Source organism: Semicossyphus pulcher, unplaced genomic scaffold (assembly GCF_022749685.1).
Source record: "Semicossyphus pulcher isolate SPU_LCO1_2020_fin unplaced genomic scaffold, fSemPul1.0.p SCAF_19, whole genome shotgun sequence".
Taxonomy (NCBI): domain Eukaryota; kingdom Metazoa; phylum Chordata; class Actinopteri; order Labriformes; family Labridae; genus Semicossyphus; species Semicossyphus pulcher.
This window is the reverse complement of record NW_027211692.1, coordinates 18,792,984-18,809,254: the sequence shown is the minus strand read 5'-3', so window position 1 is coordinate 18,809,254 and position 16,271 is coordinate 18,792,984. Positions and strand designations below refer to the sequence as shown.

The 16,271-nt window shown below is 40.6% G+C and overlaps 1 protein-coding gene across 1 annotated transcript; it reads right to left on the bottom strand.

Moving 5' to 3' along the window:
* Positions 1-1,596: 1,596 nt before the first annotated feature.
* cul3b (cullin 3b) lies at positions 1,597-15,958 on the bottom strand. The gene is made up of 16 exons (XM_069668735.1): positions 15,723-15,958; positions 13,274-13,471; positions 10,671-10,784; positions 10,138-10,298; positions 9,623-9,737; positions 9,189-9,417; positions 8,548-8,693; positions 7,794-7,970; positions 7,118-7,288; positions 5,991-6,098; positions 5,349-5,473; positions 4,945-5,041; positions 3,821-3,955; positions 3,430-3,616; positions 2,947-3,092; positions 1,597-2,785 (listed from the first exon to the last, which is right to left on the bottom strand). Exons 1-16 carry the CDS (start codon positions 15,783-15,785, stop codon positions 2,654-2,656), a joined length of 2,304 nt encoding a protein of 767 aa, XP_069524836.1. The 5' UTR covers positions 15,786-15,958; the 3' UTR covers positions 1,597-2,653.
* Positions 15,959-16,271: the final 313 nt, after the last annotated feature.

Here is a 16,271-nt window from a genome sequence, read left to right as displayed (position 1 = left end):
TTTGTTGGACTGAGAGGGAAAAGCATCCTGCTTGATATATTTCCACAGCCTTTCCCAGTCCACCAAAAAATGGGACTCTCTTGCTGGGACGCTGACGTCACCAGGCAACCATACACCGTTATGTTGAAACAGACTCCGGATAATAAGGGACCATGTAATGTAAGAAAACACTCAAACTGTAGGTGCCACTCAGATTGAGAAGAAGAACATGCTGGACTTTGTTTGGGGAGTTATTGAGACTAAAAGTCCGGGCGAAAGGGAGCAGCATAAGTTGTGCTACTTTAAATCTAAAGCCGCCTATAATAACACGGAGCAGATGGCACGAGTCTAACAATATGAGGAGACAAAGGGGACAGTCCAGACGGGCTGGCAGATTTAAAAGTGCAGGGGACAAATGGACGGGAGGCTCTAAACCCTGAAAATTAAACACATTGTTTGTTAAGAGCATTAAACTCCTCAACAGCACGCTTTTGGAGCAAGGAAATTGAATTTTAATCGTGAATTGAGAAGCTCATAAAACTCTCGAACTGGTGACATTCACTCAGTTATAGGTTTCATGCATACAGTCTGTGTGTGCACCCAGCTAATTCTAACGCATTAGAATACAATACACCCTAACATAATCTATGGACACTCAAAGACACATGATAAAATATATGTATAATGTGTAATTTAACCATGTGATAATGTGACATTATCTGTTAAATGTTCAAACCCTTTCCTTCAATGTTTTCCAAGGTCTATTTAATTGTTCCTCAATTATGTTTTACTTATAATGCATTACTTTCGTCCTGAATTAGACCGTCACATTAGTATTTAACACTGAACGTTGTTTTTCCTTGAACTGTTTTAGAAAGGTATTTGATGATATTATATGAAGACCATAGCTTAGAGCTTGAGTGATAAATCAACTGGCTAAAATGGGCCAATATCAATATGTGCTATGCATGCTCCAATATGCGGCAATATATATATATATATTTTTTACAGAGCATAATACAAAAATAAAACAAAAACAATGGTTTGGGTAATTCAAAATGATATCATCACGTACACGGTTAAGCAGAGTGTGCTTTGACTTCATAGTTTACAGTATTATCAGCACTGAACTACACATGAAGCAAAGCATCACAGTTGAGCATAAGACGTCTGTACTAAATTTACATGACAAAGTTATAGAAATGTCACATTACTTTTTATATTATCTTTTTAAAAAAGCAGCCTAATGGGTAACTTTGCAGGGTAATTGCACATAATTAAAAATGATCTTCATTCAAGCTGAAATATAAACTTTATCTGCTTCCAAATCTATATCAGTATTGTCATTTTCAACCATCTCTTATAAATTGGGCTCTTGTCGTAATATAAGTTTATTTTAACTCCTCTCAGAATGCCAATATTATTCATCACCAGGACTGCCAGTTTAAATAACTCAAAAAAACTGTAGTTAACGGCATTCTTCAGAAATTCTGCATTTGGACTCAAGGATTGTAAATGTGGCTTAGCATTTACATTCGGCTTTAATTATGGTTAGAGGCAAGCATTTGACGTTTGCTTTCTCATGGAAGATGTTTAAGAAAAGAAAAACCCATCCAGCACTTTTTTATTCTACATTTAATATGATGAAAACAAGGCCCTGTACAATCCACCTTCGCAGTGAGTACAATAATTATTTTACAATTTGTACACATTAGAACGCGGTGCTAGACTGGTTCCACCTGTTCGAAATGCAGTCGAGAATGAAAAAAGAAAAAAATCCTCCTTGAAACCGGCACCTTTCATTCAAAGAGAGGAGATACATTTTATGGCCGATCATACAGCAGGCCTAAAGTGAAAAATGTGTCATTAGAGACCAAACACAGTTTATGGAGCTTTTATGTGTCTTATTCCCCTGATCGATCCGCTAGATAAAAGCATGCTGTGAAGCTACAGCTCTTGATCTCTCTATGCACTAGTACAGACCTGGCTATGATATTGAAATGGCATTAAATATTTTAACAGTGAGGTGCACTTAATTCATACCAGATATTAAAACAACCTCAAAAAACAGACAAAATTGCAACATAAGTTAAGCACTCTTCATGATTTCTCAAGTACTCAAAATGTATTTTTACAGCTGTTGTAAACCAGGTCTGTACCAGTTAACACTTCGTCCTCTTCTTTCAATTTAAAATCCTCTGGGAGGAAAAGGCCAAGAGTGTCTGTCAACCTGTACATCAATGTGCCACAAAAAACAAACAGAACACATTGACATCAACATTTAAAACAGGGGAGTGAATTCAAATGTTTTCTTGGTCTCCGTGTAGCCGCGTGTTAGCTTGAACATGTTCCCGCTCGCTCTCGACACCACGCAGTAAATTGTCAAACAGGCTCACCCAAAATCTCTCCAAAGGCCACAAGAAACATGATTTTGTACAAAACTAGATCCCCTCCTTTCTTTTTTTTCAGCAGAAGAAATCTAATATTGCTAGAAAACTTCCCATCTTTTACATGATTTTTTTACACATTTTATGGAAGAAAAGTTAAGCTTCCCAGTGTTTCCCAGAATCAATGATGAAAGCACTTCCAAGTTCATTCAAACGCATGGCAGTCCACAAAAACAAGGCTCTCAGTTTCTTTCAATCCATGTCAGCTTTCATTGGATTCACTTGTTTTATGCTACATAGGTGTACACTTTTCGGTCCTCGGGTGTTCGTGCCAAATATTCCCTCTCAATGAGTCCTTCAATACGCTTCTTGATTACTACAGGACTAGGGAGAAATCGTGCCCGCAACTGCTGCGTTACCTGTAGAGACACAAACACAGAAATATCTTATTTTTCATCCTTCATATCATTCATATCATTACTCTCATTTGATGAACCCTTATATGTTGTGCCTTTTTTCTAAACTGCAAATGTAAACTATACTAATATGGGACAAAATGCAACAGTTTTAGCTAACTGACCTCTGCTACTAGGACATTGTGCTGCATCTTCTTTCTGGACTTCATGATGCGAACAATGGCAGCTTCAATCTCATGCTTTCTGTCGTCGTCCACTTTCTGTCGTGTCTCCTTCCTCTCCGGGTCAGACTCACCCTGTTTGGCAGCCACTAGGTGGTACACAACAAAGGAAAATGAATGAGAAAACAAGTAGTTTGATAAAAGTCAAACAAATAAGAGATTATAAAGACTGACTGAGACGAGCTGAAAGGTACTTTCAGTTGTTCTGACACTGCAGTAGATGCGGATGATTAACATTAAATGAATTACCAAGAGATTAGAATTTAACATCAGGATACAGTAATACCATGGGACTTTTCCTTTTCTTTAAGGCTGCAATGTTTCGAAGCATTATCTTGAAAAAGACCCTGCTCAGCATATACAATAACAATGCATCAGGAATTCAGTCTTATACCAACAGCTATTAAACTTGATTCAGTATTGTACCTGTCTGGATCTTGACACGGTGCAGTTTGGAGGTAAACTGGTCATTCACTGTAAACACATGGCCATTTTCAATCTCCTTGGACTTGGGCTCCTTGGTGAGAACTCTCTGTGTGGGCTTCCCACAGGCTAAAGATTGCAGCGCTCTCACCAGCTCTCTCTCCGGGATGTCCGTCTCCTGCTGGATCTCCTACAGGGTGGACAGATCAAGTTAATGCAATAAGCAGGACATAAAAAGAAAAACAGGAACCTGAAACTTACATTAGAAAACACCTGTCCTGCTGTTGTTGTTCATTATCAATGAAAAGGCTTTATGTGTTTTTTGGAACAGCAAATTGTTCTTGTGTTACAGCGGGGAAAGTTGTGTAGCACTTTGAAACATTAAATAGTGTACCTCGAAGGTGGACTTGTCCCTATTGTTAAAAAGCATGAGGATGGTCATCTGGAAGGTGGAGACCTGCAGGATGTGCTTCCTGGTGTTGGATCCAGTAACCTGAGCTCCTCCTACTCCGACCTCTGAGCCATCCTCCTGTTAACATGTTAGGATGAAATATTAGAATAGAAAAACATGCCTTGAATGTTACAAAGGTTTAATAGCTGTACATTTCAAAGCACAGTATTGGGGCTCATATTTGTTACGGCAGGTTTCCCTGTTCCGTTTGTCCCTTTTCCCTTCCGTTGTGTCTTCCCAGCTCTTCCCAGGTGATTGCTTAACGAGGATCACCTGTTCTTAGGTGCTTAAAAACCCCAGACACGGCTTCTGGAGTTAATGATTTACCGTACAATTCGGTATATAAGACACACTTGTAATAATTTCTTTTTTATCTTAAAAGTGGGCTGCGACCAATATACCAGTATAAAATGCAGGGAGGTATGTTATTGGTAGTACAGTATTTTACCTAGATGATGGCGCTATAATCTAGCTAAAGTTGTCGGTTGTTAAGTGGTGACATCACACCTCCGCATTAAACCGTTTCCGGGTCCAAGCCGTTACAACGTCTCCTCTTCACAATATGCCGCAGTGATGTTTTGTGTTTTCCTCGTTTAATACTAACATGGTGTCACGGACATGCCCCGCCATGAACGCCATTGCAGCTGCCACCCTCACAACAATCAACATTACCGTAGGCTGCCAGCTACCGGTAGCTACAGCACCGGTGGCTAGCAGGATTGTCAACTCGATATGGTGAAAACAGATGGTAGGCTGTAATTTGAGTGTGTTTTGAATGTGTTTTAAATTAAAATAAATTGAAGTAGTGTTGAATAACTTGTATACACAGCTATAGAAAACCTTTTTCCCTCTGAGATTGCCCCAAACACAGACTGCGTCTTGTATTCCCGTGTGATTTATATTCCAGATTTTACGGTCTTTGTTTCAATTAATAATAAATCCCTTGGTTTTGACTTCTATAAAGGTGTTTTACGTGGTTTTGTTGGGTCAATTGTGAATAGTTGTTAGCCCCACAGGGCGGCCTTAGGGTGGGGCGTAACAATATTCTCTTTTAACGTGGCCCTTACCTTTTTGATGGGGCCATAGAAAGTGGCGTTTAGGTCTGCAGAGCCCATATGGTGCTGCAGTGTGAGTTGTCTGCCGCTGTGCTTTCCAAGATAAAACCTAGAAGTAGAGAGGAGTTACTTTTGAGATCTACAAAGAGGGAGTGCACCACAATCAATTCAGTGTTAGTTAGCTCCTGCAACAAACCGTGGGAGAAGACCTAGCCAATACAACATGGCTGGCATGATTATGCTATTTCTAGGAATACACACAAGCTTATTTCTTCCAGAATGGGACAGAAAATGTTTAATTGTAACACAACATAACGTGGCTTAAAGACTTTTTTGGATCTTTTAAGCTGTTACAAAACCATTTACGCAAAAGCAATACATTTTTAATTCTGAGCTCGAGTGTGCGAATCACTAACCGTCTAAAGACTTCAAACGCATGTCGCGGTGAAGGAGGGATGTTGCACTTGGGTGTTGCTGATTGCGTTGGCCAGTATCCCGTGGTCAGGACTCTCACAGTAAGATCAACCCCTCCGAGTGACGCCTGAGGTTAGAAAAACATAAGAGGAACAATCAGGTTTCAGTCTACGCTGATGTAAATAAACCCTGCAGCCCCTCCAATACTGCACACTGACTTTTATTGGCGCGCTTGAAAGATAAGAAACAGATTTTAAAAAAGAGCTCAACTAAACACACTGTCATAAACTACTTCTGTGTACATTAAAGAAAAAATATGCACAAATAAATGCAAGGATTCAGTTTTGTAAAGTCCTAAATTCAGTTAAATATTATCTGCTAAACATGAATCACACTTGCTTAAGCAAATTAGAATGACAAATGCAGTCAGAGGCACTGGTGACAAAATCCATGTGACAGCGCAATACAAACCAGAAATGAGCACCATGTATTCCAGAGAAATGGATAGTTAGGTGCATAATTGGTGTTATGTAACAGTGCAACACAGCAATGCTCAGGCAGTGAAGAATCCATGTACTGATTATAGATAGTAAGTGGGCTCATTTTTTTGACAGAACTAGTTGTGGCGTGCGGCGTCTCCTCACCCCGGTCGTCTGTAGATGTTGTCTAAACTCATCCATGGTGGTGTTGGAGATGCTCATATCCCGGAACATGCCCTCCAGTTTAGATGTGAACTGACAGCCGCACTCCGTCTGAGTAATGAAGACCAGAACAGGGATGTTACAATGTTACAATTTCATTTAGCAGACGCTTTTGTGCAAAGAGACGTACATCTGAGATTTAATACAACACAAGATCAAGACAGGAGGGAACAAAGTCAGTAAGTGCCAACAAACAGCTTCACGTGCGATCGGACACTGGGGCCGACAGGCAGAATATAGGGCGTTTTTGTTTGTTTGTTTTTATAATAATCAGCAGCATCAACAAGGTCAATATAGTCATCATCATCATCATCATCATGAATATCCTAATCAACATAAACCACATCCTCAATGTCATCATCACCAGCAGCATCAATATGATTAAGTGCAGAGGTGTTCATGAAAGAGCTTTTTCTTAAAAGGTGGAAAGTGACTCTGCGGACCGAATGGAGTTTGGTAACTCATTCCACCACCGAGGGACCACAGAGGAGAAGAGTCTAGTTAGTGACTTAGGGCCCTGTTGTGATGGGAGCACCAGGTGCCTTACATTGGCAGAGCGTAGTGGGCGGGAGGGAGTGTAGACCTGGATGAGGGCGTTCAGGTAGGCAGGAGCCGTTTTTGTCACTGTTTTGTAAGCAAGCAACAGGATTTTGAAGCAAGCAACAGGGATCACATTTAGTTAATCAAAAGCTATTCAAAGAAAATCAAAACTCGTATGGATGTTAAATAATCTTTAGAATTTTGTAACAGCTGCAAATGGAAACAGCCTGCTTACATAATTATTATTTTCTATCCTTTGTTTTGCATGTATAAATTAAATAAAGCTTTAATCCTTAACAAGGCTGATAGATACCCTTTAACAAGATTACACAAGGTAACACGTTTTACTATCAGTGGACTGTTAAAGAGGGTGTTTGGGATTGAATGGGCAGTTATAAAACACATGCTAAACTGCATAAAATCATTTGAGCAAGATAACTAGTTCTCCTCAAGGTTTTTCATTCAAGCACCATCACACAACGCAAAACCTCATTACTTAACTAAAAAAACAACAGAACACTCCTGCTCACCTTGAGCTTTGAAATCATGTTCTTTTCAGAGTCGTCTGACACACTCTTGTTGGTGAGCAGCCTGCGGGCCAAGTGCTGCTTGTAGTACCTCTCAAACACGTCCTTCTCCTGCATGAAGCGGAACAGCACCATGGCCTTGTCCAGTATTGACTCCACTTCCTGCTCCGTCAGCTGGACAAAAAACAAATGGTAAATGGACTGTACTTATATAGCTCTTTTCTAGTCTTCAGACCACTTAAAGCGCTTTTACACTACATGTCACTTTAGCCCATTCACACTCACATTCACACACGGATGGCAAAGGTCTAAGTGCCAATCTCCAATCAGATCCGTGCACATTCATACCCGATGGCTATGCCTTTGGGAGAAATTTGGGGCTCAGTGTCTTGACCAAGGGCACTTCGACATGTGGGATCGAACCCCTAACCTTCCGATTGAGAGACGACCGACTCTACCACAGCTGCCCCTCTGACGCATTTTACAGAGGAGACATTGTCCAATAAACAGTCATGACTTCCAAGTGACTCACAGGAAGCTTTTTACAACAGGCTACAAATGATTATAATATATAAACGTAGATATAATAATATAAGCAACAACAGCATTGCTTGTTTGGTTGATTTGTGTCTTATTGTAGGTGTGTTCTTAAAGAAGAAGGATTCATTCAAAGGCTTACCCCTTTCACACCCTTCTTCAGTTTGTCATCGATGAAGAGTGAGAGGTACTCAGGCGAGCGCGAGTTGAGATTAAGGAAGTACTCAAAGTCTCCTGCGATAGTTTGTTTGAAGAGCCGGTCGTTGTTGAAGGACTCTTGGAGGAAACGGTCAAAACGTGACTTCAGGTCCAGCAAACCCTGCAGAAAGGAGGCGAGGAGACAGGGATGAGTAGGGATAACACAGCAGCAGCTTGAATAAGCAGTAGCTTAACACTGTGACTGCAGCTCCAAAAGGAGCTACAGCAGAAGAAAAAAAATCTAAATCAGAAAATAGTTTGGCGGCTGTTCGAAGAGAGCGAGGACATGAGCGTGGGAGTGGAAGGGCACACCACAGATGAACAGAGCGAGACTTTCTGTAAAGTGGCCTGAATGGCCTCACATGTTTTTCAGAAGGGTGCAACAACACAGTGTGGTCGAGGGCAGGGATCATCATCGCCACAAACGCAGAGGGTCAGAGCAGTTACACTCTGCTGGGAGGTTGCAGAGGCACAGTCTGGTTTAAACAGTATGCTGTGCTAGCAGAAATGACTGCTCTCTAAGGTTCGATGGTAGGACTGTGTCTTTCTTACTCATTCACCCTAAATTAATATGGTTAAAAGGTTAATTTGTGCTTTAACCGAACATGTCAATTTACTCTCGTGTCAGCAATTTAAGTGAAAACTGCAGATTCACAGGACTGAGCACTAACATCACTGCACTCTGTGTCTCATCTTACCTGGATGTAGTCTACGGGGTTCTTTCCCTCGCCCTCCTCTGACACAAGGGCCTTGCCTTGCTCCCGCAGGTATGAGCTCATGCACTCGCACATGGTCTTCAGCCCATTGGGAACCCGGCTGAACAGCTTGTACATGCACGCCAGATCTGTAATGGACAAACACACACATATATATATATATATATATAAAACACACAGACCCAATTGAAAAAAAGGGCAGCTGAGATCTGCAGGAGAGGGGGGTATTTGTGCAGACCTGTGTAAAAAACTATAGTGAACTAAAAAACATTGAAATAAAAAGAATATTTTCTGAAGGCACACGTCATCGCTGAAGATGCAACATGGAAGTCCTAGAATCATTAAAATTGAATCATTAAAATTACATTCCTCAAATCGTTTGTTTGTGACATCAAGAACGGGAACATCGTGACTGCATTACTGACACAGTCAAATATGAATCTCTTGCAAGTGAGTTACATGGTTTATTAAAGAGCATTGGGAGATTTCTGCTGTTCATTTTTGGAGTGACACATTAACTTTGGCAGTAGCTTGTGAGGGTTTTGTTTTTTAGTAGCAACAAGGGCACTACATGACTAACTACAGATGCTAAAGACAGCAGCACAAAACTGCAGCAGTCTTACCGTCCGTCTTGCCGTTCTTGAGCATGTGCACCAGCCCAGAGTTCTCCATCTCTACGATGGTCTTCATGTGTTTGGAGATGAGCTCACGTTCCACCACCTTGACGATCGGCTCCTCAGTAGATTTATCCAGGCAGTGCATCACCCGCTCAATCTCCTCATTGATTCTAGCTTCCACCTTCTTTATGTACACACTGGCACTGTTTTCTGCGAGGAACTTTTGGCTCTCCATCTGTGTGAGAAAAAAAAGAAACAGGTAGAAGCTGTAAATGACAGAAGTGCCTCTGAGATTGCGTTTCCATGTATTAATAAGCATTTCTATTTACATTTAACTGTATTTATACTAACCCCAGGACGGGAAGGTGTAGCTATGGCAACAACAAATACGGATCCAAATAAACAATAAACAGCCAGGGGAATGATGTTCTCTCACAAACCTGGAAAAATTCTGCAGACATTTCTAAGAAAGGCGCCTCAAAGTCTTCTTCATAAACAGATCTCCCTTCCAGGCCGAGGATCATTAACATTTGGCAAGCGTTTCTAATGGCCCCCCTGGAGAAGCAGAGCAAGTGTGAAGGCATAATCAGTAAAAACAGTCAAAATAAAAATCTGTGTCAGCAAAATAACAAACACTTATTCTAGATTTTCATTTCACACTTGCTAAGTTTCGATTATTTGTGCATAAAAAGCACTCCTATAACAAAACCAACCGCAGTGCATGTGGTTTTCAAAGTGTCAGTCTATTTCAATGAACATCCATTGCCAAAAGCATGCATCCTGTCCACCTGATGATGACAGATGATGATGATTTCCCATCAGTCTTCATTATAAGACTAAAACTATAATTAAGTTCCTTCCCAATTAATGTGCAAATGAAACAAAAATTGTAGTCGTCGACATGAAATGGAAGTTAATTATGCCGTCATGCACTCAGTCTTTGAGTTGTGGCTACCTGTCCACCACCTCCCCCTTCCTCTCGCGTGCGATCATGTCTAGCAGGGTCTGCCGGAGGTGGTCTCTGATGCAACCGTAACGAACTACCTGATCCCTAAAGATGATAAGACCCAGGTTGTAGACATTCTCTACGTTGTTCTGCTGTACATACACACGGTCCTGTGGGACAAACACACATAAGGGAAGAATTAATGTCTAAGAAAACAGTGACCATTTGCATTACCCAAAAGCGCTTCTATGTGATTGCATGCATTTCTGTGCGATCGGCTAAAGTTGGTTCTTATAAGTCTTATTGTACCATGGTAATCACAGTGGTTAGGAGTAATAAAATTTTAGTTGTTGAAGCTCAGTACATAGTTGCATTAAATCTATATTTGGACATAAAACTAGTAAGAAGCACCTGAAGTTAATGAACTCATTGAGCAGTATGCACTTCTATATTCCTGCTGTCTCCTCTCTGAAGTGAGCCATTAACCACTATAACTCTATTAATGTGTTAAATGAGACTCCAAAGAATCATCAGCTACTCACCATATACATCAGGATGTCTCTGATCATCACCATCGCCGTTTGATGGTCATTCCAAGCCTGATTTAGGGTTTGAAGGAAGTTATTGTTTAGGGAGTTGAGGACATCTTCTCGTACCTTTGGAAGAGGCAGATACACATGCATCAGACACCAAGTTCTGCAGTGAAATCCATTTTTTAAGGAGACAAAAGTCTCCCAGATCTGCCTGAAGCTGACATTTTTATGTGTTTTTTGAGACGTCTTTTATTGTGATCCTTCTTTGCAGCTTCTTTAACACCTTTTTCCTACTGGTCAGGCATAAAACAGCTCGATAAAAGTCACACTGCAGTGTGACTCAGCACAATAAATGTCTCTGTAGAGTTAGATTCTTAAGGTCACATCGACCTCCCTTTTTTATCTACTGCTAGACAGACATTATGAATTATCATCTCTGCCCCTACTAACACACAAGATCAACCATCACAGACTCATCAACGTCTTCTTATATTACATTTGGATCAAATGGGTCGTCTATAAATCTGAATACGCCTTTAATTCAAACACTTACAGTGCACAATGGGAGGCTCACAAAGGCTCAGTTTTAAAAGTAAATATGTGTTCACTATTGTTGCTGGGTGGGTGCTGATAAGATGAACCTTTCTGCGATTGAATATGTCGCTGGTTCATCATATAAAACAAAACATGTACTAGAGTAATTCACATATATAAAAGGTATTATTAATGAGGTTATATTAATTATGAAATGATAATAAGAAGGATGTAATGCATTACTGTAAAAGACTGCGTCTGAGTCTGACTGTATCCATTTGTTCCATTAGAAATTAAAAACTTGACTCCGAGCAGGATTTTCAGCTCTTCTTCAGCTCTGGTCATATTATCATTTGAGGAACTATATTATGCGTCTTCTCTTTTTTGTTTACCTCAATATGCACCTGCAGCTCTGGCTGCTGGTCCATGCTCAGCATTAGTAATCGAGCTGAGAGTGTAAACTTAAACAGTGTCATTGTACACAGAAATTTCACATCTCAAAATCCTTCCATCAGTAATTCTTAATGGCAGCAATAAGAAAGAGTAGAATAACCTCTCATAGGAGCAAGCTTACAGGCCTTTAAGCTCTAACAGTGAAGGTGCAGAAGAAAACTGTCGTTTTTGACTTGTTTTCAACACTTCAGTGCAGCTGAAGTGTCTGAGATTGGGTTTGTAGATTTTAAAGCTGCAGACAGCTTCTGTTTTATAAAAGTCATTACTTGATCATTATTGGATAATAAAAGCACTCTCAGGTGTCAGATCTCTCTTCTTTGAACGGTTGCTTGTTGACATTTCTTGAATGCTAATTTACTGAACCTGCCAAGTTGAGTACGAGCATTCAATTAATCTGTGAAACCCTTCTGGCTGCTATTCAACAGCTGGCTGCTGGCTGTTGCTCGTTTGGTTTCTGTGTACTTTTAGCTGCAAAGGAGCATTCACTGCTGCTTTCAACTTATCAACTTCAACTTAACAAATTATACGGAACAAAAAACAGCCGAGGGAAAAACATGAGCAGATTGCTTCTTTAACTTGTCAGCAGGAATTTGAAAATGAATGAATCTCACAGTTATAGGGATGGCCTTGGATTTTCATCCCTTGTGCTGTTTTCCCCTCACAGATCGTTCAGAACTAACATTATCCATGTCTACCTTTTCACTTACAATGACTTTATTCCAAACTAATAAAACAACTAAATGACCAATTTGAAAAAATGTGCAATTCAAAACCACACCAAACAAACCCTGAAAAAAATCACAACTCAAGGATGCTCTCCACAAACCAGGGTGCCTCCTAACCCGTCACAGAAATGGGGCATCGGTCAAAAGGAGGTCTTTTAGAGCGATCTTTAAGGAGAGTTTTACAAATCTCCCTTCTCTCAAGACTCGAGTAACAACCTCTGAGATTGTATCCCCCGGCTTTCTAACTTCATTTAATCTTCACAAGGATTCCCATGAATGGAAAAAGCTCAAGTTTTATGGTGATTCATTTGTTTTGAAAGGACGACACACAGGCCAAGAAGTAAAATCAACATATAAAACGTGCTTTGACGGCTTCTGTCGTGCAACGGGCAGGATACTGAAGAGGTGGCTGTCCAGCTTAAATTCAGCTCAACAGTTCAATCAAAAAACACCTCATATTACATCACATTAACTCAAGCACTGATTATTAGCTTCAAGCTTCAAGCTTGGGTAGAAAGCTGTCAGATATAATTTAAATAGTGCAAGAAATGGGGGCATAAAGCATGTTGTGATTGATTCTGTGAGCAATGTGTCAACGCTTCACTTTAAGGGCCAAATTATGCGAGCTCAGGCGGTGCACCTTTATGTGCAATATAATTTACTTTCATGGCGGAGAGAAACACATTCGGTTGCTGAACATTCAGATGTATTTTCATGGAAATAATCTTTATGTGATGATACTACATGTAAGTTCAGAATATTAAAGGCAGTTTGAAGATTAACTAATGTGTTTACAACAGGAGTAAAAATCTTCTTGAGACTGTGTTTCCCTAACTGCTCCTGTGAAAATACATTTGTGTCAACCGTTTTGTAAATTCCTGTAATCTTAATTGGTCTTACTTTGTTGATAAGGTGTTCAGTGACGACCTCCCGCAGGCCCGTGTACAGCTTCTCTCCATGTTTGTGGAGCACCATTGTGTAGGCGTTCCTGTACAGTTCCTCAAAGCTCAGGCCGCTGTTGTTCTTCCTCTGAATCTCCTGGATGGCATTCTTCAGAAGGTCCCAGATATTGTTGACGTACTTCTCATCCATCGTCATCTGAAAAAGGGAGCCAGAAATGAGTTTAATTAGATGATTACATTCTATAAACACTCACAAACAATGGCCTTGTCTCTGACGTTAAGCCTCCTTATGCAGACAGACTCTCACCTGAGAAGTTCTGTCCTCTGATCTGAGCAAGAGGACAGGGTCTAGAGCGATTGGTCTTGATTGAAGCTCTATAATCTTTCATTTTCCTGAGTTCACAATCTTTAATTGTTGACTTTACCTGATTGGAAAAGAGCCAATAATGGTGCATAGTATTCAACTTGAGATGACAGCTCCTAACCGCTAATACCTCTGTCCTCAGGAAATCTCCCGCTTCTTTGCCGTCTTTTCACGTATGTGAGAATATATCAAAACAGAACATCACCTGGGAAGAGGACCTTTTGGCCTGATCTGAAGTGATGTGAAAAAAGACACAGAAAGAGCAACTGGAGAAATGTCAAACCATCCTCCATAAACACAAACACGTTTGCCTCACCTACGATAAAGGGCGACTCCAAGAGAGAGTGTGGAAGAGTGCATCCAATCGCTGTCACCGTTAACGCTAACAAACTACCTTTCTCTGCCATTTCTGTGCCACTACCTCGCTAGCTTTAGCTTGTGGAGGACTCTGCTCATGCTCAATGAGTGCACAGGCAGTGTGTGTGAGGTAGGCTGACTGAAAGGTAGACAGACAGGTAAGTCATGACTTAATACAGCCCTGCGATTGCAACAGACTCCAGATTTTCTTCTGAGAACTTCATTCATTTATTTGTATTGGGATGTGAAGAGAATTTCCACAAAGATTACATTGTCTCAAAAAGTAATTGAAAGGTGTTAGTTTACCTGTATAATAAATGAATGGGGAAGTATTCAGGCTGTGTATTTCATAAGGTTACTGGTCAGACTTCTTCTATATCCTTGTGAACTCTGCTTGAAAAAGCAAAGAACATCCAATGAAGGATATCTTTGTGCTAATGTCTAAATGTTTGTTTGTTTCTAAATGTGGCAAAGATCAACATTAACAAAAACTGTACAGTCCTTATTTGCTGTTTATGTGAATGCTAACACCTACTACAACTTGAGAGTTTCAGTGTGTGCAACATAGGTGGCAAATATGGTTTGATTAGTCAAGATTTTTCAAATGAATACAAAATGCAGGAGCAGGTTTTTTGTGTTTATCAGGAACTATGGCAAGCGATAAAAACATGCTCTGCCCAGTCCTGAGCTGCAGAACTGGTCTTTGATTTTTCAATTATCAAACACTCTTCAACCCTCAACATTTTTGTGAATGCATAACTTAATTAATACCACCACTGGTGAGGAGGAACAGTGTGTGCCGTTTCTCAGCGGACAAGCCCAAACACATGCATGTCAAGATGCTGCTCTTGCAGCAAGCCACTGTCAGGACTGGGCCACATTCAACAGGCTCACATAGGTAGATAGGGCCTTTCTGCAGTAACACATCTTTGTGGCCTCAGACACTTGCACACAACTAAAAATTATTAGGAGAAGTTACCAAAAAAGTATCTGCATGATGTGCAGCCAGTCACTCGGGCTGAAATATCAGTTTAAGCAGAATGAGGTCAGTTCATAAATGAGGTCTTTCAATGACTTTCAGACAAAAGGGAGTGCCAGGTGCACGAAGAGAGGAGTCCTAAATCACAGTTATAACACAGAAATAACGACAGAAACATGACTTGATTTTCTCATTAATGAAGCCATCATTCTAAAGAACTGACGTTAAGGCTAGCTGGTTTGTTTTATTGTTAGCATCCGTATACAGTTGCAGTTACGTTGCTGCTTGTTCTTGCATACAGCTGGAAATGAGCTGACATTTCACTGCACAAAAGTCAGTAATATTTAGAGCTCATACATAAACACGTCATGCATTTCATAAAGAAACCCAAAAGCAACCAAAACAACAAGTGTCAAGGGCCAGTGCTAACGTTAGCATCGGCTAAGTCGACAGATCCAATCAGCTAGCTAACGTTTAAGGAGTTGTGAGACAGTTTAACGTTAAGGTCAATAAAAGTGATTTATAACACTTCTGACTGAGCTGGTATTATAACATTGAAGCTACCTAAACTACGCATCCAGAGTGAGGGGGACTGGACATTTAACGGTTGCACTATGTTTACGGTTAGGCAAGTCATATCTGCTGCTCAGCTGGTTAGCCTGCTAGCACTTAGCTAGCATCACAGACCACGGTGGTCGAGTCGCTACCTCTCGGGCAGACAGAGCGCATACTGCGGCGTGCACTTACAGGAAAGGCCCGTATCCTCATTTTGGTGTCCTTCTTGGTGCCGCCTTTGCTGAGATTGGACATGGTTGCCTCGTCCGTGGGCTCTGTATTCACATGAAAGTATTCGCCGGGGAGGGACGTGGGTGACTACTGGTTTATGGAGCAGCCGACGAGCTTTCACTCGACCTCGTAGCTCCGCGTCCCGGCACCGCAAGTTTATTGTTGACAGCCAAACGCCAAATCCGAGAGTTCTTCATACAGCAATGGCGGACTACCTGCAGTTCTCATTGCGCAGAGCTCACGCACTCTAAGTCACGCGAGATATTATAAACTTGCAAATAATACCCTTTAATAATTCAGATTTATCAAATATCTGATATTTTAAAGAAACAAAAATGATGCTGTATTAATATTATACCATTGTATTCATAAGTTGTTTATTCATTTCTGTAATTCAGCTTGTACCTACTGTGTACATCACTCGAGTATTTTCCATTACTTAAACTAGTATTAAAAGTATTTTTTGTACTTCACTATTCAACATTGTAATCCCACAGTCATATATAACTC